The following is a 24,707-nucleotide window of genomic DNA, read 5'->3' as shown; positions in this document are numbered from 1 at the left end:
TTTTCTCGGTCCCTTGCTCACCCTAGCTTAGAAAGTTTCAATATGTTAAACTTTACTCATCCTAGCAAAGATTGCAGCAGTATTTGGTCTGTCTACATGCCAAGTAGCATGCATGTCTGTCTGGATTATGTCATTGCATTTTATCACAGATCAATTGAGTTGCTTCACTTATCTTAATCGTACCTACTACTTTTATTTTTAGTGTTGATGAATTAATTGGTAAGCTTATTTTTCCTCTCCTACTGTCTGCCTTGATGGAAAAAAGGGTCAAAGTTTTGCGAAAATATTATTTTTTTTACATATTAGAAGTAACAGATTTATTAAGCAGGTACTAGTTTTAAATAATATGTACTTCTAAAGCTTTTGCTATAAATTTACCCAGTTACAGGTGCTTAATCACCAGAAACACGAGACCATTACCTACATGATATTTCCTTAATAGCTTACCACATTACAGGAGAGAACAAGTAGAACTGACAAGGAAAATAATCCGTTGAAATACATAACAGGTACCACTATAATGACCAAGTATCTAGACACACGGCAGTGTGTCCGCCAAGTTCGAGCAAAAAAAAGCGACACACCGGCCGTGGGTACACGAACCATTTCGGGCCAAATTCGACCCCCCTACAACTCAAAATCTATTTTATTTACGTATATCAAATTTCTAGTATCTGTTGAGACCCCCTCACTTATCTAAAATACAAAATTTCATTAACATACCTATTGTAGGTCTTGAGATATTGACGTCAGAAAATCGCCATTTTTACTATACACTCACTGACTGACTGACTCACTCATCAAAAACCTAGGCCACTTCCAATGGTCGTATTGACTTGAAAGGCGAATGGCAGGCTTGTATGGGACTTTCGTACCGCTAATAAAACTTCGTGTTTTGGGCTATTTTTTGTTTTAATTGGTGGGTAGTATGATAGACAAGCCCTTTGTAAATTCCTAGATTTTTAGAACTTGGGAAGTAAAAGTTATTACCAGTTTTGTTTTTCAAGGTTATTACACATACATACATAAGTTTTCACACACCTTGTTATAAACCTACTAAACGCATTGAATCAAGTATATAATTTTCTATTAAAACTTGCCAAGTAACATCATTAAAAAGTAACTATTTTTAATTGAGGTATGTGTATGGAACTTGGTACTTATTCAGATCTCACTTCTTTTATAGGCGAAGCATTCCCATATTATCGAACTTGGCAACCTTTCACATTTTTGTTTTGGGTGGGATTATATTTACGTACTCCTTTACTACGACCATATCATTTTGTCTACGGTGTCAATGCCAACTCTTTAACTTTCTTTAAGTCTGGAAGTACCTACTTAGTTATTTTACGTCTATAATGTTCGTTTGTGTTTGATTAAAACCGAGATTTATTATTTCTAGACCAGTGAAGAAATTAACCGTTCACGTTCACAAAACATCAACAAAATTATTTATCTTTGGATGCAGAGTGCAGAATGAGCTGCAGAATCAAGATGTGTTTGAAAGATTAGGAGACTGAGTTAATATTTTCCTTTGAACAATTTTTCTTTCATCTTTTTCCGTGCTTGACGTTTTGAGTATTTTATTTGTATCAGTAAAACCTGTAAACTCACAGCATCATTATTTTCCTCGTCAAATTAATGCAACCCAACAAAAATAACTTTGAAAAATAAAAACAGTAAATTAAAATGATAGGTAGACAGAAGTAGTGTTTACTAGCACCAAAGCTAACATAAAAAACGCTCAAATAAACTCAAACAAAGCAATCTGAAAGGTAACAAACACCAAACAAAATTAAATGATTTTTTAAGTTCCGATTCCGAATCATCGTCAATCGAAAAAGTTGCGTTATAATCATCAATTAACTCTTTGGTCGGGCCACGGTAGACTAACTAAGAGTCTATGAGCAATAATATTTATAAAAATATAGCCAAGGTTTCCTGGAACATCATACCCCATACATGAACTTATAAACGTACGCCAATTTTATTAATAGTATAAATTCTCTTTGCAAACATTATCTAACCTTAACAACCGGCTTCTTAAATCAGTTTACCGGCCCGTGTCGTCGCGAGCGCACGTATATATAATCTGCGACGGTAACACTTGATTTAAAACGTGATTCAACCAAAAACAATACATAAAACAGGTTTATTTTGAAGACCGGCGCCTCTTTAGTTATGTAAGTATGATAATTTTACTCTGTCGATTGACAAATAGGTTATAAGGGCGTGTTTTGTTTGTAAATATTAGATATACAGCTACTTACATACACATATCCCTATGGAGGTATATTATCAGTGTTGTCATAATAATATTTTGTGATTGGACACCGGCCCCGTTTCATAACAAGGGACCCAATTCTTGTTGCTGTTAAAGAATTAAAACAGTTAACTACAAACATTGAGTTACTCGGAGTCAATTAGCAGACGATTATTTAAGTAAACAGCTCAGTTATGCGTCACAGTCTTTATTTCAAAGTGCATAAGTTTCATATTGACAGAATCTTTTTTTGCGTTTGTTTCTGGTGTCAACGACATGTCTGTCTTGCGTGAAAAGTAAAGTATTTCATACAATGGCTCAGTCTGCGGAATAAAATTCTGCTTGCTTTAGCAATAAATAGCTTGCCTATGAAAACATTCTGTCATTTTTGTGCACTCTATAAAAACCTATGCATTATGCATAGCGTGATTTAGTGGGATGTAATGGCTTTCATATTGATTTTCCAGCCTGTACCAGTAATGCTTTGAACCTTGAATTTGGTTGACGTCAACCATAACGCAATAATGATACTTACTTGCTGCAGTTACGCTAATAAAATGCACTTAGTGTTTTATTATGGCTAAACGCCATCTTTAATAAGAAATATTCAAGCGATCACAATAAAAAAATACGAATTTAAAACTAAATTGTATGCACACAAGATGACATATTAAAACCTTGACCTAAAATCAAAATAATACAATAGTTATAAATAAATTAGCCTTATTTATAAAGGAAGGAAAACCTGTAAAAATCTGGTACCAAAAATATAGGCAAACATGTATATTATGTACTTGCCGTACAAAATTGACGATGTCAGCATTCACATTGTGACAAAAACAATTGAATTGAACTTCGGAATTCCAATGAATTTAAAAAATTGCGTCATAGAGGACCAATGACCGTATTTTGCAGCGGTCATACGGCGCGCAAAATCATTATATGCAATTTAGATTGAGTAGTTCTGCGATACACAAAGTATGTACATCCACAAAAATAAAACAGCGCTTTTGAAGTCAGATACAATTTTCCTCATTAAGTTTTCCTGTGAAACTTAACTTACAAACATCTTCTCTGTCATTAGGCATCTCCTTCTATGCTTACGAAGCATAAATGAATAAAAACTTCATACAAATACTCATAGTTATTATGTATGTTAATTTATTTTATTTATTTATTTAAGTCAGGCCACTTCACCGAAGTATGATTTGCCAACTATTTATTTTTCCTCTTTTTAGTCACCTACAAAATTATTTTTATGTTTTTAACAAAACATTCGTTCATTCGTTTGAATATTGTCAGTAAAATAATATTTTTCGTCACATTTTAAACATACTATGTAATGTATGTAACAGGAGCGTCCCTGTAAATGAGGAGATACAAATAGTAAGTTAACTTTTCTCTAAAGTCGCAGTCACACAGTCGCTAGATAAGTAAATTAACTTTTTACCAGAGTCAAACATATGTATGTGTTATCGCCACCCGAAGATAGTAGTCGGCGGCGGGGACAGTCTCCCCAGTTGATGCGACGCGAAGAAGATGATAAAGCGCCGGTTACGCCGCACCCCGCGCACCCTGCCTGTGCGCTGAAGAACTTAGCACGAAGTCACACAGATACGCTTTCTCGGGATCAGGATTTCAGGAATGAAACACGAGCATTTCTTGGTTCCAGCAGTCCGGACGCGTCGTGTTGCTTCAACGGAGGCTCGATGATGACTGACCGTGTGGGCGCCGCGGCCCGCCTTTTATTGAGCGGGTCGCGGGCCCGCGTTGAAACAACACTAGCGTTCGGTTGTGGGCGGTTTTATTTGTCATAGGTAAATTCTTATATTACAATGTATTTATTATTTTAGTTACAATTCCAATTATAATTAGTTTCTAATACGATATATTACGTTATATATTATTCCCATAAGAATCTACCTAGTTTTCTATGCTAAGTCTCTCAGTCGGATCACCATTTTCTAGGCTAGACCTAATCTAGGAAGCCTAAGTGGTGATCCTAACCTTTGGCCTTGGAGACTTAGCACATGGCTGTGATCCGTATGTACCAACCACCCTTTGACCCATTCATGGTCACGAGGTTGTGTCCGGGCTCTCTGGCGCTGACACCCCTCGGCGTTTTACCCTAGGGTGGTGGCACTCACTGGATTCCCTAACCCTGCTCATCACGTCCCATGGTGAAGAGCAGGTCGCCTATTCCTGTAACTAAGCCGCCTTTTCACCACTAGCAGCAGCGGGGCGAGGCCCTTCAAAGCATGCTGCAGGCGACTTAGTTCTAGGTATCCTAAACATTGACTAAATAAAACCACCCCAATATAATGTGTTTATTTTCCAACATTACTTATAAATATAAGACATCTTAACTTACTGTTAAGGTACACATTTAAACTTAAACAACATAACACTTATACGTACATAATAATTAAAAAATAACATCTTATCTTAATCTAAACATAATATTACTACATAAAACAAATAAACAAGACACTTAAAGTTACGAAATATTTACAATTCAAGGAAGGAGACCGGTGCGCGCCTAACTGTGGACGGCTCTGCCTGCCACTACTTGAGACCCCCGTGTCCGAGGGTCTATGTTTCGCTCGCCGCGCGTAGTCCGTCGCCGACAGTCTCCCCCTCGTGCGTAGCACCGTCCTCCTGGCTCGGCGACTCTCCCGGCGCCTCCACCAGCACCACCAGACGCGTAGCAGGCCGTCGTAGCACGCCGCCCTTGGTCGTCACGTCCACGATGCGCGTTCTGCCGTCTGGACCAGGATACACGGCCGCGACCTTGCCGCGCGGCCAAGTACACCGTGGAAGAGTGCCGTCGACAATGAGCACCACGTCGCCCACGCGCAGATCTGTAGCGCAGGCTCTCCCGCTGATCTTCCTCGGTAGCAGCGTGGGTAGGTACTCCCGCAACCACCTTTGCCAAAAGTGGTCGGCAAGGCGTTGCGTAGTACGCCAGGTGTGGCGTCCCACTAGCTCGCTGTCTGTGAAGCTCCCGATGCGTGCTCCACCACAAGAGCGCCCGATGAGGAAATGGTTTGGCGTCAGCGCCTCTTCTTGCCAATCCGCGGCCAAGTGAGTGAGTGGCCGCGAATTGACGACGTGCTCTGCTTCCAAGAGGAGGGTAAGTAGGACCTCCTCTTTGGGATGTCGTTCCTTCAGCGTGGCGTCTAGCGCTGCCTTGATCGAGCGCACTAAACGCTCCCATGCTCCCCCCATGTGAGGAGCGCCAGGTGGGATGAATTTCCATTGTAGACCTAGCTTGGCGGCCTCGTCGGTGATGTCAGGCTGCAGCGCGGCCATCGTGTCTTGCAGCTCCTTGTTGGCCCCCACGAAGTTGGTGCCGTTATCACTATAGATAACGCGGGGCATGCCGCGTCGCGCCGCGAAGCGTCGCAACGCCAGGATCATGCTGTCTGTTGACAGCGATGGCACCAGCTCCATGTGCACGGCCCTCGTGGTGAGGCACGTGAAGAGTGCGCCCCATCGTTTTTCGGTGCGTCGGCCCACGGTGATCACCATGGGGCCGAAGTAATCGACGCCGGTGCATGTGAAAGGATGGCACCCATGCGCCAGCCTCTCTGCAGGTAGGTTGCCCGTTGGTAGCGCGTGTGGCTGCGCTCTCCGCAGCTTGCACCACTGGCAGTGGTGCTGCACAGCACGCAGCGCTGCCCGTAGCCCGAGGATCCAGTAGTGTTGCCTTAGCTCGTTCATCACCGTGGCGTGATTCGCGTGATTGAACCGGTGATGGTAATGCGCCACGATGAGGCGCGCCACCTGGTGGCGCCCGTCGAGCACCAGTGGACGCCTGTATGCAAGGCTGACGCCTTGCACAGCGTCGATGCGGCCGCGCAGCTTGATGACGCCGTCCTCGAGCACCACGTCAAGGCGACGCAGCTGGCTGCCTCGCTCCAGCTGATGCTGCAGCCGGAGGTTGCGCAGGTCGTCTGCGAAGCTGTCGTGCTGGCTGCGCGCCAGCAGTAGCAGCTCCGCCCGTCGCAGCAGCTCTGCGTCGAGTGGCACAAAGCGCATGCTAGGTGCCTGTGCGGTGGGTGGCGCCCGGGTAGGCGCCCGCTTCGGGCCCGCCTTGCGCCAGGCGGGGTCGTGGCAGGTGTGCACATGCACGCGTCGTCGGCACAGTTGCGTGAATTGCAGCACGCGCGCTGTCGCGCGCAGCAGGCGCGTCCAGGCGCTGAAGCGCGCCGGGTCGGGTGTTGTGTGCACGACGCTCTGCACCGTTGCTACCGCGTCGACTGCTCTCTCTTCGCCGGTCGGCTCGGTCTTAAACGACCGCCTGGCCGGCCATTTGTCCTCGCTATAGGCAAGGAAGTCGGGACCTGTGAACCAACGGTGATTAGCATCGAAGTGTTCGGGGACGTCGCGCGTCGCGTCGTCGGCGGGGTTAAGTGCGGTCGGCACCCAGCGCCACTCTTGTGGGCGCGTTGATTCTTCAATTTCGGCCAGCCGATGAGCAACGAACGTCTTAAACGTCCGCGGGTCCGTCTTTATCCACGACAATACAACGCTGGAGTCTGTCCAGTAGACCTTTCGCTCGACTTGCAAATCTAGTTCCTCTTCTACCGAGCGCGCCAACCTGCTCCCAAGTAGTGCCGCCTGCAGTTCTAGTCTCGGTACCGACACGGGTTTCAACGGTGTGACTCTGACTTTAGCTGCCACCAGCCGCGTGTGGTTTCTGCCGTCTGCAGTACTGGTCCGCCAGTACACTGCAGCTGCATACGCCTGCTCACTTGCATCTGTGAACGTATGCAGCTCCCCCTCTGTGCAGTGTGGCGCCAGGCACCTGGGAATCTGTAAGTCCTGTAGAACCTTCACGTCTTGCAGGTACTTTCTCCAGGCAACGTCCTCTCGATTCTCGATCTGCTGGTCCCATGACACTCCGCTGCGCCATATGTCTTGTAATAGTTTTTTTCCTTGTATTAAAACAGGAGACGCTAATCCTAGTGGGTCGAAGGTCGACATTACTGCGCTAGTTACCTCTCTCTTAGTGGGCGTGCGTATGCCCGACGCTATGTCCTGCGGTGTGTTGCGCAGGTTAGCCCTGAAACCTAATTTGTCTGAAGTTGTTAACCAGCGCAGACCCAGCGTCTTCTCTTCTTTCTCACCCAGGTCCACTTCCGTTTTTACAGCGCTGTTCGTGTCAATCAGCTCATGCAGGAGCCCCGGTTTATTAGAAGCCCAGCCGCGCAGCTCGAAATGTGCTCGTTTATGTATAGTGTCTACCTGCTTTGTTATCGTTATCAAGTCTTCTTTAGTATGGAAGCTGTGTAGGTAGTCGTCCATGTAATGATTATTAACGATAGCTTTAGCCGCGGCGGGGTATTCGGTAGCGTGTTCTAATGCGTTTTTGTTTTTCACATATATCGCTGTGCTTGGCGACGACGTCGCCCCGAATATAACCGAAGTCATTCTATATTGAGTGGGCGTTACCTCTCTATCGTCGCCTCGCCATAAGAAGCGTAAACTGTCGCGATCTTTTTCCCTTATTTTTATTTGTAAGAACATTTCCTTAATATCGGCCGCGACAGCGTATGGTCCGCGTCTGAATTTCAATAAAACACCAAATAGCGATTTTAATAAGTCCGGGCCCGGCAACAATGCATCATTTAGGCTAACGCCACGCGACCTGGCGGCTGCGTCGAAAACTATTCTTATTTTCTTTTTTACCGGGTGCGTCACCGCGAAATGAGGTAAGTACCACTGCTTATCATTTTTTATCTTATCAGCGCATGTCGGTGCCTTTTCTGCGTAACCGTTCGTTATGAGGTGGTCGATTTGCGCAGAGTATTCTTTCTTTAAATGACTATCCTTATCTAATTTGCGCTCTACATTTTTCAATCTATTAAAAGCAGATGCGTAACTCTCCGGCATACACTTGACGTCGCGTTTCCATAATAGGCCGGCCTCAAACCGCCCGTCTTCTAGTCTTGTGCACGTATTTTCCAATATGTCAGTGGCCTGTGCCTCTATATCTGTGGACGGCCGCCTAGGTGTCACGCCTAATGATTCTATATCGAAGTGACGTTTAATTGTCTCGTGCATTTCTTCATCTTTATTAACTAAATGTGATATCGTGTTGATGAAGTTTACTGGGCGTGCTGCGCCCGCGTCGGTTCCGTGCAGCACCCAGCCTAGGTTAGTACGCGACGCTACTGGTTCACCCGGCTGACCTCGCCTGATCTCTCGAGTTACTATGAGGTGCCAATTGTCTTGGCCAATTAGGAGTCGTGGTGACTCGGGTGTATAACATAATTCATGTACAAGTTTGCTCAAATGTTTACATGCACTAATTCTATTTTGATCAATATACTGCGGTGCCAGCTTCAAATTATCCATGGTTCTAACGCGCTCTAGAAGTCGTTTCGTATTTTGGTGAACGCCTCGAATTTTAACATTTAATTTTTCAGATTCTAAATGCCTTATTAATCGACCGCCTACTGTTTCTATTAATAATTCCTCCTTTTCGCCGTTGGCGCCTATCTCTGTCGCCACCTCGGCGTCTAACAGTGAGACGGTAGAGCCTTCATCTAATAAAGCCATTATCTTTTTAGAACCCGTGCGCCCATAGATTTCAACCGGAATCATCTTTAAATATGCGCGTGTAGTGCACATAGTGTGCACAGGTGCGACCACGTTAGTTGAAATTTCCTTGACTTTCTCGTCGTGCGCACCTTTATTATCACTGTGAAGTAACTGGTGATGCCAACGTTTACATATTCGACACGGCGGCTTCCTGCATGAGCTTTTTCTATGTCTGTCTTTCAGACACTTGAAACATATGTTCGACTTTTTGACAGCTTCCCAGCGGTCATCGACTGACATCTTTAGAAAGTTGCGACACTCGTGCAGCGCGTGATCATTATCAGTGTTATTGCAAAGTGGACATACCTGGTTCCTTTTCGTGTTCCTGTTATCACTGCAATCCATGTGGTTTGTGCACTGTCGTTGCACTCGGCGAACACTGACACTTTCACTATTGGCGAATGCACCGCACTTGTCCGCTTCTTTGTTCAAGAACTCACTGATCATTGTCAAATCGGAAAGTTCACTGCAGTCCGCACCTTCATGGTAATCGTACCATCGAAACTTTAACACTGTGGGCAACTTGTCAACAATCTGTTTTACCATTTCGGGCGAGCACAAATACTGTGGCCTTTTCAGACCTTTTATTGCCGCAACACTATTGTTTACTTGGCTCGCAAACACACATATGTCCCGCGGGTTATCACTAATTCGTTGTAACGCACGCACTTTTTCTAACTCCGCGAGCACCAGCGCCTCTGGGCGGCCGAATCTCCTCTTGAGCGCGAGGATGACGTCACCTGGTGCCGCCTCGGAGTACAGTAGACTCTTGATGGAGTCCCGGGCTGCCCCCCGTATAGCGCGTCGTAGGCGCGCCATATTCTGCGCCTCGTTGAATAGGGGTGCTGTATCTTCGTAGACAACCCGGAAGGCCGTCCACTCGCTGCTGCTGCCGTCGAACATCGGTAGTTCGTGAAGATACTTCGGCGGTGCTGTTGCTGCGCCGCTCCTCCCGAAGGCGTCCCTTAGGGCGGCGGCGAGCGTCTGCACCTCCATCGACGCGCTCCCCGATGCGGCCTCTTCCTTGGCCGTGACTTGCGGCAGCTTCTTGGCCGGTCGTTCCGGGCTTTTCCGCCGCGCCTCTTCTCTGGCGCCGTCCTTAAGGACTGAGGTCTGGATCCAATCCTGGACCTGGGCGGTCTTCTCTTCGTCGTCTACTTCCAGGTCTGAGTCGTCATCTTCACACTGAGCGAGTTCTAGGCGCACGCGGGCTAGTTTCGTCGCCGCCTGGGCAGCTTCCAGCTCCAGACGCGCGAGTTCTTCCTTCGCTTCTAGTTCGCGGCGCCTTGCTGATGAACTCGTTGTCTTGACACTTCTCGGCCGACGACCTGCGCCCGCCGGCTTCTTCGAGGTGGCTTCCTCCTCCCCGACTTCCGGCGTTTGGTGTGGCGCCTTCTTGGCAGTCGCTTTTTTCTGACGCGACGCTGCTGTTGTCACGGTCGTATCCGTGGCGGCCGTAGTCTCCGTCAACGTTGTCGCTGATGTTTCTTCCGTTCCCGTTGTACCGGTGGACGCCGTCGCGGACGACGCCTCTTCTGACGTCGCTCCCTCCGTAGCGGATGAGGGTGCCTCTTCGTCCTGACGTGCCGGCGGCCGCACCGGCACACTCTTTTGCGACCTGGTAACTGGCATGTTAAGTTCTTCTATTGCAGGATCCGGCTCGAAGGACCAGCTGTTATCGCCACCCGAAGATAGTAGTCGGCGGCGGGGACAGTCTCCCCAGTTGATGCGACGCGAAGAAGATGATAAAGCGCCGGTTACGCCGCACCCCGCGCACCCTGCCTGTGCGCTGAAGAACTTAGCACGAAGTCACACAGATACGCTTTCTCGGGATCAGGATTTCAGGAATGAAACACGAGCATTTCTTGGTTCCAGCAGTCCGGACGCGTCGTGTTGCTTCAACGGAGGCTCGATGATGACTGACCGTGTGGGCGCCGCGGCCCGCCTTTTATTGAGCGGGTCGCGGGCCCGCGTTGAAACAACACTAGCGTTCGGTTGTGGGCGGTTTTATTTGTCATAGGTAAATTCTTATATTACAATGTATTTATTATTTTAGTTACAATTCCAATTATAATTAGTTTCTAATACGATATATTACGTTATATATTATTCCCATAAGAATCTACCTAGTTTTCTATGCTAAGTCTCTCAGTCGGATCACCATTTTCTAGGCTAGACCTAATCTAGGAAGCCTAAGTGGTGATCCTAACCTTTGGCCTTGGAGACTTAGCACATGGCTGTGATCCGTATGTACCAACCACCCTTTGACCCATTCATGGTCACGAGGTTGTGTCCGGGCTCTCTGGCGCTGACACCCCTCGGCGTTTTACCCTAGGGTGGTGGCACTCACTGGATTCCCTAACCCTGCTCATCACGTCCCATGGTGAAGAGCAGGTCGCCTATTCCTGTAACTAAGCCGCCTTTTCACCACTAGCAGCAGCGGGGCGAGGCCCTTCAAAGCATGCTGCAGGCGACTTAGTTCTAGGTATCCTAAACATTGACTAAATAAAACCACCCCAATATAATGTGTTTATTTTCCAACATTACTTATAAATATAAGACATCTTAACTTACTGTTAAGGTACACATTTAAACTTAAACAACATAACACTTATACGTACATAATAATTAAAAAATAACATCTTATCTTAATCTAAACATAATATTACTACATAAAACAAATAAACAAGACACTTAAAGTTACGAAATATTTACAATTCAAGGAAGGAGACCGGTGCGCGCCTAACTGTGGACGGCTCTGCCTGCCACTACTTGAGACCCCCGTGTCCGAGGGTCTATGTTTCGCTCGCCGCGCGTAGTCCGTCGCCGACAGTATGTTTGATGAACGTAAATCAGCATTCGGCATCAATCTTGTAGCATTCCTTTTCTTTGTCTTCTAAAGCACGAGCTGGTTCTAGCTTGATTTACCTGAAGAGAAAATAATTGAGAAGATTAAGTACTTAATAGCGATCCCCTCACATACCTATATTTACTGATGTAGGTACTCTTACATCCTTGTAACAGATTATAATAATATTATTTAATGATGTGACGTAATGGAATGGATTGTTGTGTTCGCGACTTATCTGTTAATACAAACAAACCGATAAAAGAAATGATTTTGTCAATATTGCTTGGCTTAATGATGACTGATAAAGCTAAAAAAAGATATCTGCAAATTACCAAAGTTGTTACCAACTAGTGATTGCAATGGTGAATCCTGAAAAGTGTACTTAAAAGTCTCTCGCTAGTAAAGATAACAATCTCCGGGATTCTTATTAAGATGGCAAAAAAACTTTGATTCATGACCTACTGGAACATGATCATTAGGTATATATACTTACTGAAAATGCGTCAATACTTGTAATTCCAGCAATCATGGGAAAGGTGGCCACATCAGAAGCCCTGAGGTTCATGACGGACTGTCTGAAAGCAGTTGGGGCAGCGGCCAGGGCAGCTGAACAGCAAGCCGAGCTACTCATCCAGGCTGACAGGTTCGGTCATCCCAGTCATGGCCTTAATAGGCTAGGTGAGTACAATGCAGTCTTAATAAACTTGAGAAGAAGCTCAATCCTTACCTGTGTGATCAGACCTGTACCCAGTGGCAAGAGTGTAAATAGGTCCATAACCAGAAAGATTTTTGGGCCCCATACAGTTCAGGCTTAACTGATACCTACCAAAAAAAACCGGCCTATAATGTGTCCGTGTACCGTTTCTTCCACAGTGCCTAAAGACAAAAGTCTTCAATCAGTGCGTCCTACCTGTCATGACTTACGGAGCCGAAACGTGGACACTGACGGTACGGCTGGTCCACAAGTTTAAAGTCACTCAGCGGGCTATGGAAAGAGCTATGCTCGGCGTTTCTCTGAGGGATCGCATCAGAAATGAGGTAATCCGTCAGAGAACCAAGGTCATCGACATAGCCTACCGAATCAGCAAGCTGAAGTGGCAGTGGGCTGGCCATATTAGCCGAAGAACCGATAACCGTTGGGGTAAACGAGTTCTAGAGTGGAGACCACGCCTCGGCAAACGTAGTGTAGGACGTCCTCAGGCACGGTGGAGTGATGACTTGCGCAAGACGGCTGGCAGGAGCTGGATGCGAGAAGCCGAAAATAGATCTCAGTGGCGTGCACTTGGAGAGGCCTATGTCCAGCAGTGGACTGCGATAGGCTGATGATGTACCGTTTCTCGTCCATCACAATAAGTGTCCTCACTTAGTGGTGAACGTGATTCGTGATTTTTTTCGCTTTTTGCCATCTTTCGTTCATGTCACCTGTCTTAGCGACTATCCATCCAAATTCTTGACCCGCGCTATACGAATGAATGGTCTACAACATTGTTCAATAATTTCCAGAGATGTATGTAAACGACATCATAAGCGGTGCGTGCCAGCCTAACAACGAGCCGACAGTACTGAAGGAGACCCAGTCGACAGCATGGGTAGACGCCAACAACGTACTGGGAGCGACTGCCAGCCACTTCGCAATGGACATAGCTATCAAGAAGGCCCAAGAAACCGGAGTAGGGTGGGTCTCTGTTAAAGGTAACAAAACAGAAAAAAATCGTAAAGGTAGAATTCCGTGGATCACGGCTGCGACAGCCGCGCGCGGCCTACGACAGTCGTCGGCCGCGCGCGACAATAGTCAACATATGAAAATGTATGGCACCGCTGCCGAGGTCCGCGACAGTCGCGCGCGGCCGACGAATTTCGTAAGCCGCGCGCGGCATTGTCTTGAGTTAGTCGATTTTGTTCGTCCGTTCCCTCTAGTCGAAGTGCTAATTGATATCCTTGAAGAAGAGGAGGATGACGTGCTGCTGTGGCTGTATAATGTAAATAGATTACCAATCGACACTATCTTTAAAAAGTAGAAATGAAGAAGGATACTACCAAATACTGATTCAAAAGCATTTGTATTGTAATGAAAACAAAAGGAAGTTTTGCCGACATTCTGGTTTTACTAAGATTCTATAGATGTTATTAAGCACAAGACCATGTTGAGATGCGAACGGCCGCGAGCGGCTCACGAAATTCGTCGGCCGCGCGCGACTGTCGCGGACCTCGGCAGCGGTGCCATACATTTTCATATGTTGACTATTGCCGCGCGCGGCCGACGACTGTCGTAGGCCGCGCGCGGCTGTCGCAGCCGCGATCCACGGAATTCTACCTTAAATGTTCAACCTTTGTTTAACCTTCCAGTATCTTAACAATTCTTCTTCTCTATTCGTTTCAGGTTCTAATCACAACGGTATGGCAGGCTTCTGGTCTCAAAAGGCAGCCGATAAAGGGATGATAGGCATGGCGTTTACAAACACATCACCTTTGCTAGCACCTACGAGGAGTAAACAGGTTGATTACTTGTGAAAAAATGTTATGTATGGGCAATACTCTATATCCTCAATAAATAATGTGACTGGAACCGTCTCGCTTGCTAATAAAGAAATTGCGGAATGTGCTAGTAATTTTTAACTTCCTTCCAACCAACTGTGACTTTGAGTGCCTTTAGGAAACCTATTAAAAATATTTCCCCCTTTAATTTATCAAGCATGTTTGTCTCCATTTTCAGTCGGCGTTGGGCACAAATCCTCTGTCGGTAGTGGCGCAAGCATCACAGGGAGAATCCTTCTATCTCGACATGGCTACCACAGCAGTTGCTGTTGGAAAGGTAAGCGGAGAAAACATTGCTACGATGTACGAAACGTTTATTGTTTTTAAACAATGTCATCGTCTGCCGAGCCTTTTCCCGACGATCTGATCCACTTCCAGTCTGACCGGATGCAACTGAGTGGGTACTAGTGATTTGCGGTGGAGCGACTGCCAATTTACCTCCTGAACCCAGTTCCGGGCAACCCGATGTCCTTGGTAAGACTGGTTGTCTCAGTTAAATGTGAAACTCTTCTTAAAAACATAGGTTTTTAATGCTCTTGGATTTGTCTTTGTCATGGATGCTCTGAAAGAAAATCTGATCTTTGTAATCAAATAAAAACTTGTAGATTGAGATGCAGCGTCGAAAAGGCGAGCCGTTACCGAGCGGTTGGGCGCAGGGACCTGATGGCAAAGAAACCAAAGACGCTGAACTGGTGAGTAGTTAATGTACTGATACTAAGATATATACAGATAAATAAAATCTCTTCTGAAGTTAGGTGCAAAGTGCGTCATCAGTTTTTGATACAATAAAAATTGTGCTTGATACTATTCGATTCCGATATCCGGTTTTGATTTTCAGGGCTTCAAAACAGCATGTCTTATGCCTCTTGGCGGTGGTGAACTGACATCAGGTTACAAAGGATTTGGACTAGCCGCTATGGTTGAGCTGTTCTGTGGAGTATTGGCAGGTCAGTACCAACATCAACATTGTACCAATGACATTGATATCTAGTCGTCTCCGGATTATGATAGCAAATACGAACAAACTAAGGTGCTATGATGGAGCGTCCAGGTCTGACAACTGCTTGATCGAACAAAAATAAGGAACAGCTAAACTATGTACTTGCAAACATAAAGTAAACCTCCATTCTCTTCAAATTGACAGGAGCTAAATACGGCCACCATGTGCGGTCGTGGTCCCACGGTGGAGACGGTGGGCCGGCCAACCTGGGTCATTGCTTCGTGGCTGTCAACCCAGAGTGCTTCGCCCCAGGCTTCGGAGACCGTCTCGCTGACTGCATACAACATTGGCGGCAGTTAGAACCTGTGAGCATATTTTTATGTTTTTTAGTCTGGTGCAGTCCTGTATGGATCTACTAAGAAACTACGAGTTTGTCCTACCTTCTCGACAATTTGTACGGGTCACCTCTCAACCGAAGTAACGTATTCGAGAACGCTTACAATCTCTATTCTCCTTACTCCGGGCAGTAGCTACTACTAAAAAGAACTTAGTAGCAAATCAGATACGCTAAAGTATGCCCATGTAGCTATCCTTTTAAAACCTTTCAACGACTGTAGACGATTTGTTCGTTGACCTCACTGCTAGCTTTGCTAGACAATGTATAAAACATTTTCACAACTAGCCAGAGTTTTGTTTATTACCAACCGTTAAGATACAGTTATGTACCTCCCAAAAAGATTTGCATCGTCTTCGATCCCCTTAGTATACGCTTAGTAGTTATTTATTTTTTCCTTTTTTCTTTTCAGACGGATCCCAACCTGCCAGTGCTGGCTCCAGGAGACAAGGAAAAGAAAGCAGCGGCTGTAGCAGATACAACAGGCTCGGTGTCTTATGTCAAGCAGCAAATAGAGTCCAGTGCTGCACTGGCAAAAAAACTCAACGTTAAGCCAATGGAAGTGTCACTCGATTAATTTAAGGGACATTTTTCTATAGTTTTAGGAGTAGATAGCGCCATAGCGGTAACCATGTTCGGTATCACCCTGCTGACGTACGGTTGCCATCGCGTGTTTGGAACCAACTGTTAAAGATGTTAATTATATCAAGGTGCCTTCTAAGTTAAACATAAGTGAAAAATTGTGAAAAATGCCATATTATTTTTTTATATACAGAATATTAAATAAGTATTTACAGAAGGTTGTGTTTTGCAGTTTTCTATTCCGACCTATCATTGATGAATAGTAAGCAAATAATCAACCACCATTTTAAATAAACTTTTACCATCCATCTAGCAACGGGGCTGCAGAGAATGCAGAGCGTTATAAAAAGACAGTGCCTATAAAATCACTATTAGAGAAAGAAGAATATGAAACAGCATTGAATATATTCCTATTAGTTGAACCAGCAGTAGCTCTTCTAGGTAGAAGACTACGGGGATGTAAGATGTTTCGACAATTTCGATGTTTCACAAAATGCGCAAAGTGAGTACTAAAGTAGCAAACTATGGATACTCCACTTCAAATAGTTTCATCAAAAAGGCAACACTCCGTTACATAGCACTTTGTTGGTTTTGAATAAAGATTTTGACAACTATTTGTCAATTGTCAATACCATTTAATGACTGCTGAAAATCATTTTTTTATTATAATTCTATCATAATAGACAGCCAAGAAATATTGTAGCTCTATCTCTGAATTACCGAAATTCTTACTAACTATATAGTGTATAAACTGGTGGTTATCCTCAAAAATATACCTAAATGTCCAGCGTTCAATACCAATAACCAATATCACCTCGGAAAGGATCTCCCATACTTCAGATCATAAGAAAACTTCAATTCAGGACCAACTGCAAAAGGCTTGTTGTATAAAAAATGCGTTAATACTAGTAATTTCTAGAATCATGGTTAGGGTGGCAACATCAGAAGCCCTCAGGTTCATGACAGACTGTCTGAAGGCGGCTGGAGCAGCCGCGAGGGCCGCTGAACAGCAAGCCGAACTACTCATCCAGGCTGACAAGTTTGGTCATCCTAGTCACGGACTTAATAGGTTAGGTGAGTACATTATAGCCTTATTTTCGCGGTAATATTACTATAATTTATAACTTGGTAATATTCAAAATTTTATCTAAATAGCTCTCGTGCCAAACAGGGCCCTAAAATTATACACGTTTGTAGGGTATACATGCACGAGCTCTTCCAACGAGCCAACTTTTGTTCATGTTGGTCTCGGAGCGAGTATCCCCCAAAATGTTTAATGCGCTCCATACAAACTGTCTACATTTTTTTAAAATAATTTCCAGAAAAATACGTCAACGACATCATGTCTGGTGCGTGTGAGCCTAACAACGAGCCAACGGTGCTTCAAGAATCCCAGTCGACAGCCTGGGTGGACGCCAAAAACGTACTTGGAGCGACTGCCAGCCACTTCGCTATGGACATAGCGATAGAGAAGGCCGAAGAAACCGGAGTAGGGTGGGTCTCTGTTAAAGGTGACCAAACAGACAGAAAAACTAATTTCCTAAATGTTCAACCTTTGTTTCACCTACCAGTATCTTAACCATCTCTTCATCTTACTCGTTTTAGGTTCTAATCACAACGGTATGGCCGGCTTTTGGTCTCAAAAGGCGGCAGATAGAGGAATGATAGGCATGGCTTTTACAAACACATCGCCTCTGTTAGCACTTACAAGGAGTAAACAGGTCAGTTTCTAGCAAAAATGCTGTAGGTAAATAAGTAAAGTCAATCCTCTATGTCCTCAAGAAGTGATGTAACTTGCAACATCTCTAGTCAAACCGAGATGCTTGCTAAGTGATGAAACAATGCGAAATTTTCTAGTCATTCATTACCCTCCTTCCAACCAATTGGGCCATTGAGTACTTTTAAATAACCTATCATCATTTATATTCGATCAAGCCTTATTTTCTCCGTTTCCAGTCGGCGTTGGGCACAAATCCCCTGTCGGTAGTGGCGCATGCGTCAGAAGGCGAAACCTTCTACCTCGACATGGCTACCACAGCAGTTGCTGTTGGGAAGGTAAACGGAGAAAACATTTTAACGATACGCGAGTATTTTGGGAGAATTTTAATCCCGTTCTAGGTTTACTTCTTATTGGATATTCTACTAGAAAATAATAGTTAAAAAAAACTAAAAAACACGCTTTTTATAGAAAACCGAACTAAAAAATAGAAAATAAATTTTAATGAATTTAAATTAAGAAAATAGTGTTAAAAATTTCTATGAATATAAATTAATAATAGTGTGAATACAAAAAAATATATTAAAAAAAAAGCGTGGGGTGCATGGTGTCAATAGTTATAAATATTTTATTGACAGATATGAGTAGAGTGATTTTCATTTCGATAATACCTTAAAAAGCACCCCACGCTTTTTTTGTGTATGGTCATTGGTGAACGGCTTTGACCATAGCTAATTATAGAATTTTGTGAAGCACGTCAAGTGTCACTTCCATTCACATTCGTTCAGAATGTTGTTATGTTAGTTAGTTTTTTCTATTTATATTTAGTATGTTTTTATAGCAGTATATTATATTTTATAAATATATATTACACACTTAGTATGTATATACTTAGTTAAGGTTACACACCGATTGACGTCACATGTTAGTGTTGGCCATCGCTGAAAACCAGCGCCGCAACTCTGTCTCGCATAGGGTCGCTGCATATGCTGAGCGAGGGCCATTTCGCGTGATCGTGACGCATATTTTCCTTTTCCCATTCTCTTTTTTTTTTCGTTTTCATTCCTGTTTTGTTTTATTTTTGTGAGCTTTTATATGTATTCGTTTTTGTGTGTGCGTCACGAACGCGAATAAACGTTTTGATTTGATTTGATTTGATTTGATTTAAAATATTTTTTTTTGTATACACACTATTTTTATTTAAAGCTTTTCAGTGATACGAATAGTTGTCACTATCCATACAAGTGGGAAGTTCTCATCAATACAAAGAATATAAGTCCAAACGAGGTATTTTACATATTCAGTTGTCGAGTTCCCTCGACTTTCTCTGGTCTCCATCATCAGGTCAGCTCCCAACCTTCACTGTTGCATAGGTCTTGTCAATACAAATAATTTAAGCCCAAACACGAGGTAGTTTCCATATTCAGTTGTCGAGTTCCCTCGACTTTCTCTGGTCTCCATCATCAGGTCAGCTCCCAACCTTCACTGTTGCAAAGGTCTTGTCAATACAAATAATTTAAGCCCAAACACGAGGTAGTTTACATATTCAGTTGTCGAGTTCCCTCGACTTTCTCTGGTCTCCATCATCAGGTCAGCTCCAAACCTTCACTGTTGCAAAGGTCTTGTCAATACAAATAATTTAAGCCCAAACACGAGGTAGTTTACATATTCAGTTGTCGAGTTCCCTCGACCCTCTCTGGTCTCCATCATCAGGTCAGCTCCAAATCTTCACAGTTGAATAGTGCTTTTAGGCGTACACCTGAGTTTCAAGTTTTTATCCTATGTATGCCTACAACTTTCGAAGGTGCCCTCGATTTCTCAGGGTTTCCATCATCAGATTCTGATCTGATGACTATGGGACCAACTGGCAGCTATTCCGAGTCGAACAAAAAAAGAATCACGTAAATCGGTCTATAAACCTCGGAGTAATCGATGTACATACATAGAAAAAAACATACCGGCCGAATTGAGAACCTCCTCCTTTTTGGGAAGTCGGTTAAAAATGGAATAATTTTATCAAATTAGTGTATTGTCATCGGTCCTCAATAAATCTACAAAGTTTGAACGAAATCTGGCCGTTTAAAGTGGGTCAAAATCGCGCCCAAAGAAGTCGGTTACAAACAAACCTACAAACATACAAACATACAGGTGAAGCTAATAAAAAGCCTGTAAAAATAATAACTTCTAGATTGAGATGCAGCGTCGAAAAGGCGAGCCGTTACCCAGTGGTTGGGCGCAGGGACCTGATGGCAAAGAAACTACAGACCCTGAACTAGTGAGTTATTGATGGCCTGATACTAATAGATAATTTTGATCCAATAAAAATTATATTAGACACCTAGTTATTCGTTTTTTTTTTCAGGGCTTCAAAACAGCATGTCTTATGCCTCTTGGTGGTGGTGAACTGACATCAGGTTACAAAGGATTTGGACTAGCTGCTATGGTTGAGCTATTCTGTGGAGTATTGGCAGGTTAGAACTAACTATGATAACAAATACTACTTAGATTTTTTATACGTAACTACAAAGAAAGATTAAATTTAATGAAGTATCCAGATCTGGAAAATGCTCCTTACCACCTTGTGGAACAAAAATAAGAAACAGCTTAACTACTTGCAAACATAAAGAAAACCTCTATTCTCTTCAAATTGACAGGTGCTAATTACGGCCACCATGTGCGGTCGTGGTCCCACGGTGCCGGCGGTGAACCGGCCAACCTGGGCCACTGCTTCGTGGCTGTCAACCCAGAGTGCTTTGCCCCTGGCTTCGGAGACCGTCTCGCTGACTGCATACAACATTGGCGGCAGTTAGAACCTGTGAGCTTATTTCTGTCGTGTTTGTCCTGTTTTCTCTCGTCGGGTCGGCTCGCGCCTGTTTAGGTTTAGACGTATTTTTTATCGAAGAAGATCTCTCGCACCGGAGTAACGCGCGTCTGATTATATTAGAGAAGGCTTGCATCCTACTGAAAAAGTCTTCCACAAACCTATGAAATCTCATTCTTCTTCCTCTCGTACGGTACTACTGAAACTAACTTATTAACAAGTAAATTCCATGTCAGTAGCGCATGTCTGATACGCTCAAGAATGTCTACCTATGCTGTAAAACATTTGAACCTTTAGACTTTTTCTGTCTCCCCGAGCTCCTTAACCTCATCACTGCTGAGAGGTGAAAACAAGCAAAGCTAGGCGGAGTTTTGTTTATTTTAGGTACTAGGGACCAACAGTTACCTTCCAAAAAGGTTTCATAATCTTCGATCTCCTTTGTGATTGTTCCTTTTTCTTTTGCTGATTACTCCTTTTTTTCTTTTCAGACGGATCCCAACCTGCCAGTGCTGGCTCCAGGAGATAAGGAAAAGCAAGCAGCGGCTTTAGCAGATTCTACAGGTTCGGTCTCCTACCTCAAACAGCAGATAGAGACCAGCGCCGAGCTGGCAAAGAAACTCAACGTAAAGCCAATGGAACTTTGCTCGTTTGTGTGAAAACTTTAACTCATTTTGTTTTTCTAAAGGCTTATATAAGTGTTCGGGTTCTGTCTAATGATGTATAGTTGAAAGTGTGATTACATCCTTGCCTTCCCGTGTTTGGAACCAAATGTTAATTATTTTATTATGAAGGTGCCTTTATTTTTTGATTATTATGAATTTATATTGACTGTTATTTTGTATTGAGTTTATATTGTTTATTACAGAATATTAAAATCAATATATTTACAATAGCTTTTGTCATTATCTTTTCCAACCCATCATATCATTGGCCCATTAGTTCAAGTAATAAGCAAATAACTAACAACACAACCAGTTTCGGCCTCCTCGCAAGGTTACAAACAATAATGTGAGGTAAGCATCGATATACCTATATGTACTACGTACTAGATAGAACGTTCCGAACAAAAAGCTTACCACACTGAACTGCACTGCAGACTATGCAGTGCCCAAAATGGCAAATCAGAGCGATTTTGACACCTGCGTCAGATGGATGTCTATGAAACTACAATTATAAAATAGAAAATACATATCAAGGTATAAACTTACACATATAAACTATTCGAGAGTCAAGTTAGTAAAATTACACGCTGTTCATGCTATTACAACGCTTGTATATCATACTTTTCATTTACAATTCAATTTTACAAATATGCATTAATTTGTTCCCGCCCGCCATCTTGAATTATGGATTAAGAAAATCGTGCAGAAACAGATGTGCCATAAAACTAGCAGTAGGTAAAATATCAATGAAAACAGACTTCACTTTGTCATGGTATGTTCTTACTTTCAAGAAAAAATAATTAAATTCGCGAAAATTTGTGATAGCCCTCTTAAGAAAAAAAACATCGTAATTAATATTAAAAACCCTAAAAATAAGTTCCTGGTTTTAATATATTACATGATTTTGCATTCAATTAGATATAAATAAACTTTTTGATATATTACATGATTTTGAATTCACTTAGATATAAACTTTTTGAGTAATGAAAAATGTAGGCAAAATACGAGCGACACTTCTGCAATTAACATCAATGAGGATGACTACATGTCACAATACGTCAACGAAATGTCAACAGACGACATAGCGGGTAAATTATTTGTATGGATGTTCTTGTCTATCGCTAGAATATATGTCAATGGAGGTAAGTAGGTTTTGCGAAAAAATCGTGGAAAAAATCACATCGTCTTGTCATTTTTTTACAATCGCTACAAAGAGTGTGGCTGACACATGAGCAAATTCACAAGCCACATCTCGATGCATCAGTTAATTGAGAAAAACATTACATACAGCTGTGTATTATAAGCTAATAATTTAATTTTTGACTGCTCTCAAGTCGTTTACATATACAAAACATTTTATATTTTATGTGGTAGATAATATTTTTTGGCCTGGCCTCCCCAAACATGACATTTCAAGATGGCGGATTGCGTTAGTTCACCAAAGAGCCACATCACTTCAAATAAGCCAAGAAGGTCATGGCTATGAATGGAGGCAAGCGTAGAGGCGTTTTATCTAAAAATATTGACACAATTTGTTTTTAAACATTCAGACCAACAATCACTTCACAAATTCTGAAGATTAGGAGATAGAAATATTGTATTTGAATATTTACACCTAGAATTTCCAAGATCTGCTAGAATATATTTTTGTAGATTAATAGGTTTAATTAAGCAGCCACCGATTTGAAAATATAACTACTAAACATAATCCAAGTTTTAAAATTGACACCGTTAAATTAATTTTGGCTTAAAAACATTCTCCTTTAAGTACATTTACCATATCCTTATCGTACTTACTTATCTCATAATAACAACAAATAATTGAAATGATTCGTCGTGTTATTTTGTTGAAAGATTGATGTAATAGCTAATTAACAATCCGTATTGTTTTTCATAATATTATGCTCTCAGACAGTAGCAGCAGGTCATCTGGCAGCTTCGCGCGGCTTTATCTATCGTTCGTTCGCCGGTCGCACACTCTTCTCTACGCAATAAATAAACGATTGCACTCGCGTGCTCGTAGTGGGCGCTTGGTTATTTTCTAAATAGATTTTGTTTATATTTTTGTAAATAGTGGCGGCAGTATTCTTATTAAGAAAGAGTCGTGTTTGATATTTGGTAAAACATAAATAAAAAAAAACTTTCACTTTACCAAAGATTTCGTTCTCTATTTCTGCGGTAGGATCTCTGTGTCAAATGTCAAAACCTATTTTTGTTGTTTTCAATGTACTGACGTGATTTTTATTTTTATTTGTAAAATGGACATTTTTGAAAGTTAAATAAGTGAATAACGATCTTACTACTAAACAAAAACAAGTGTTAATTGGTGCAATACAAAATGAATTGTGTACGCTCGAGAGTTCCTGAATAATTCGCAATTTCTAAATCGGGGTGTTTAGTCCGTCTTCGGTTTCTTTCTATTTTACAATCTACTCGTGTAGGTGTGGAGATTTAAGTGTCTGTGTACGTTTATTCTAATTACCAGGAAACAAGTTCGTGGATTTGATTATAACCACCGGTAAGTTTGGAAAATATATTTTTACAATTATTTTATAACTACATTAAAAGAGTCTTATCAGTTTAGACAAGCTTATTAAACTTTAAATTCTAACTTGAAGTAGTTAAAATCCTTGATCTTTCAGGGATTAATTCATATTATGTTAAATGAAGGCGTAATTATCAACATTTAAGTCTTAATACCAAGCAAGATTACAAGGAATTTCTTGAGTCTTTATCCCAGCATTGAACAGAAATGAATAATATAGCTTTTACACCATAACAATGTCAGTTGGTACTGAATTAATATTAACTTTGTCAGAATGGGTGTTAATGATCTATTAAATGTGAAAGTATTATAGGTTAGACATGTTTTGAAGCCAACCCCAAAAAAATTTTGAACAGGGCAGGAAGAAGATATGATTTGAAGAGAACTTTGAATGGTATTTAATTGTTATTAAATTTTGTATCACAGCATACATACAAGTGCTAAATAACCTTCACTACCAATAAAAATAATCTCAGTCTCTGTTTAAATTAAAATTACCAGTGAAAAGGTAAGAAGTGCATCTATTAATTACTATGTCTGTGAAATAACAATTCTATCTAATTTTTATTAACGTTGGTGAAATTTTTACATAGCTTTCGTTGATTGCTTCTTAAATTGATTGTTTATGAATGATTGAAGAACTCTGTTACGCATAAAGATATTATTTATTTATTTGGTTCAACAACAAATAAACACTGTTCAGGTAACAAGAACAATGTAAAATGAGTGGGTTATATATACCCCATCAATTTGTCATGATAAATGAAACTATTGAAAATCATGTTGTA

At 42.5% G+C, this 24,707-nt stretch overlaps 3 protein-coding genes across 3 annotated transcripts in view; 2 read left to right on the top strand and 1 right to left on the bottom strand.

Moving 5' to 3' along the window:
* The first annotated feature begins 2,029 nt into the window (after positions 1–2,029).
* LOC124638504 lies at positions 2,030–21,602 on the top strand. The gene is made up of 17 exons (XM_047175477.1): positions 2,030–2,183; positions 12,246–12,401; positions 13,227–13,415; positions 14,104–14,219; positions 14,437–14,535; positions 14,864–14,950; positions 15,097–15,205; positions 15,403–15,563; positions 16,005–16,160; positions 16,918–17,248; positions 17,497–17,685; positions 17,780–17,895; positions 18,131–18,229; positions 20,080–20,166; positions 20,254–20,362; positions 20,546–20,706; positions 21,201–21,602. Exons 2-17 carry the CDS (start codon positions 12,251–12,253, stop codon positions 21,366–21,368), a joined length of 2,328 nt encoding a protein of 775 aa, XP_047031433.1. The 5' UTR covers positions 2,030–2,183; positions 12,246–12,250; the 3' UTR covers positions 21,369–21,602.
* LOC124638505 lies at positions 4,856–10,504 on the bottom strand. The gene has a single exon (XM_047175478.1). It carries the CDS (start codon positions 10,502–10,504, stop codon positions 4,856–4,858), a length of 5,649 nt encoding a protein of 1,882 aa, XP_047031434.1.
* A 1,559-nt stretch (positions 21,603–23,161) lies between the features above and the next one.
* The window catches only part of LOC124638139 (probable beta-hexosaminidase fdl), a 73,201-nt gene continuing 71,655 nt past the window's right edge, over positions 23,162–24,707 (top strand). The window contains exon 1 of the mRNA XM_047175017.1: positions 23,162–23,892. The gene's annotated coding sequence lies outside the window, so the exon portion shown is untranslated. The remainder of the gene's footprint in view (positions 23,893–24,707) is intronic.

Source organism: Helicoverpa zea, chromosome 17, assembly GCF_022581195.2.
Source record: "Helicoverpa zea isolate HzStark_Cry1AcR chromosome 17, ilHelZeax1.1, whole genome shotgun sequence".
NCBI classification, from domain to species: Eukaryota; Metazoa; Arthropoda; class Insecta; order Lepidoptera; family Noctuidae; genus Helicoverpa; species Helicoverpa zea.
Note: the sequence above shows the minus strand (reverse complement) of the source record. Positions and strands in the feature narration are given on the sequence as shown.

Bases quoted from the DNA above. Each gene is read 5' to 3' on its own strand.
- LOC124638505 (XM_047175478.1), bottom strand. From the start codon at position 10,504: ATGCCAGTTACCAGGTCGCAAAAGAGTGTGCCGGTGCGGCCGCCGGCA.
- LOC124638504 (XM_047175477.1), top strand. From the start codon at position 12,251: ATGGGAAAGGTGGCCACATCAGAAGCCCTGAGGTTCATGACGGACTGT. The intron at 14,951-15,096 runs GTGAGTAGTTAA...TTTGATTTTCAG, and splicing joins AAACCAAAGACGCTGAACTG to GGCTTCAAAACAGCATGTCT. The intron at 17,686-17,779 runs GTGACCAAACAG...TACTCGTTTTAG, and splicing joins AGGGTGGGTCTCTGTTAAAG to GTTCTAATCACAACGGTATG.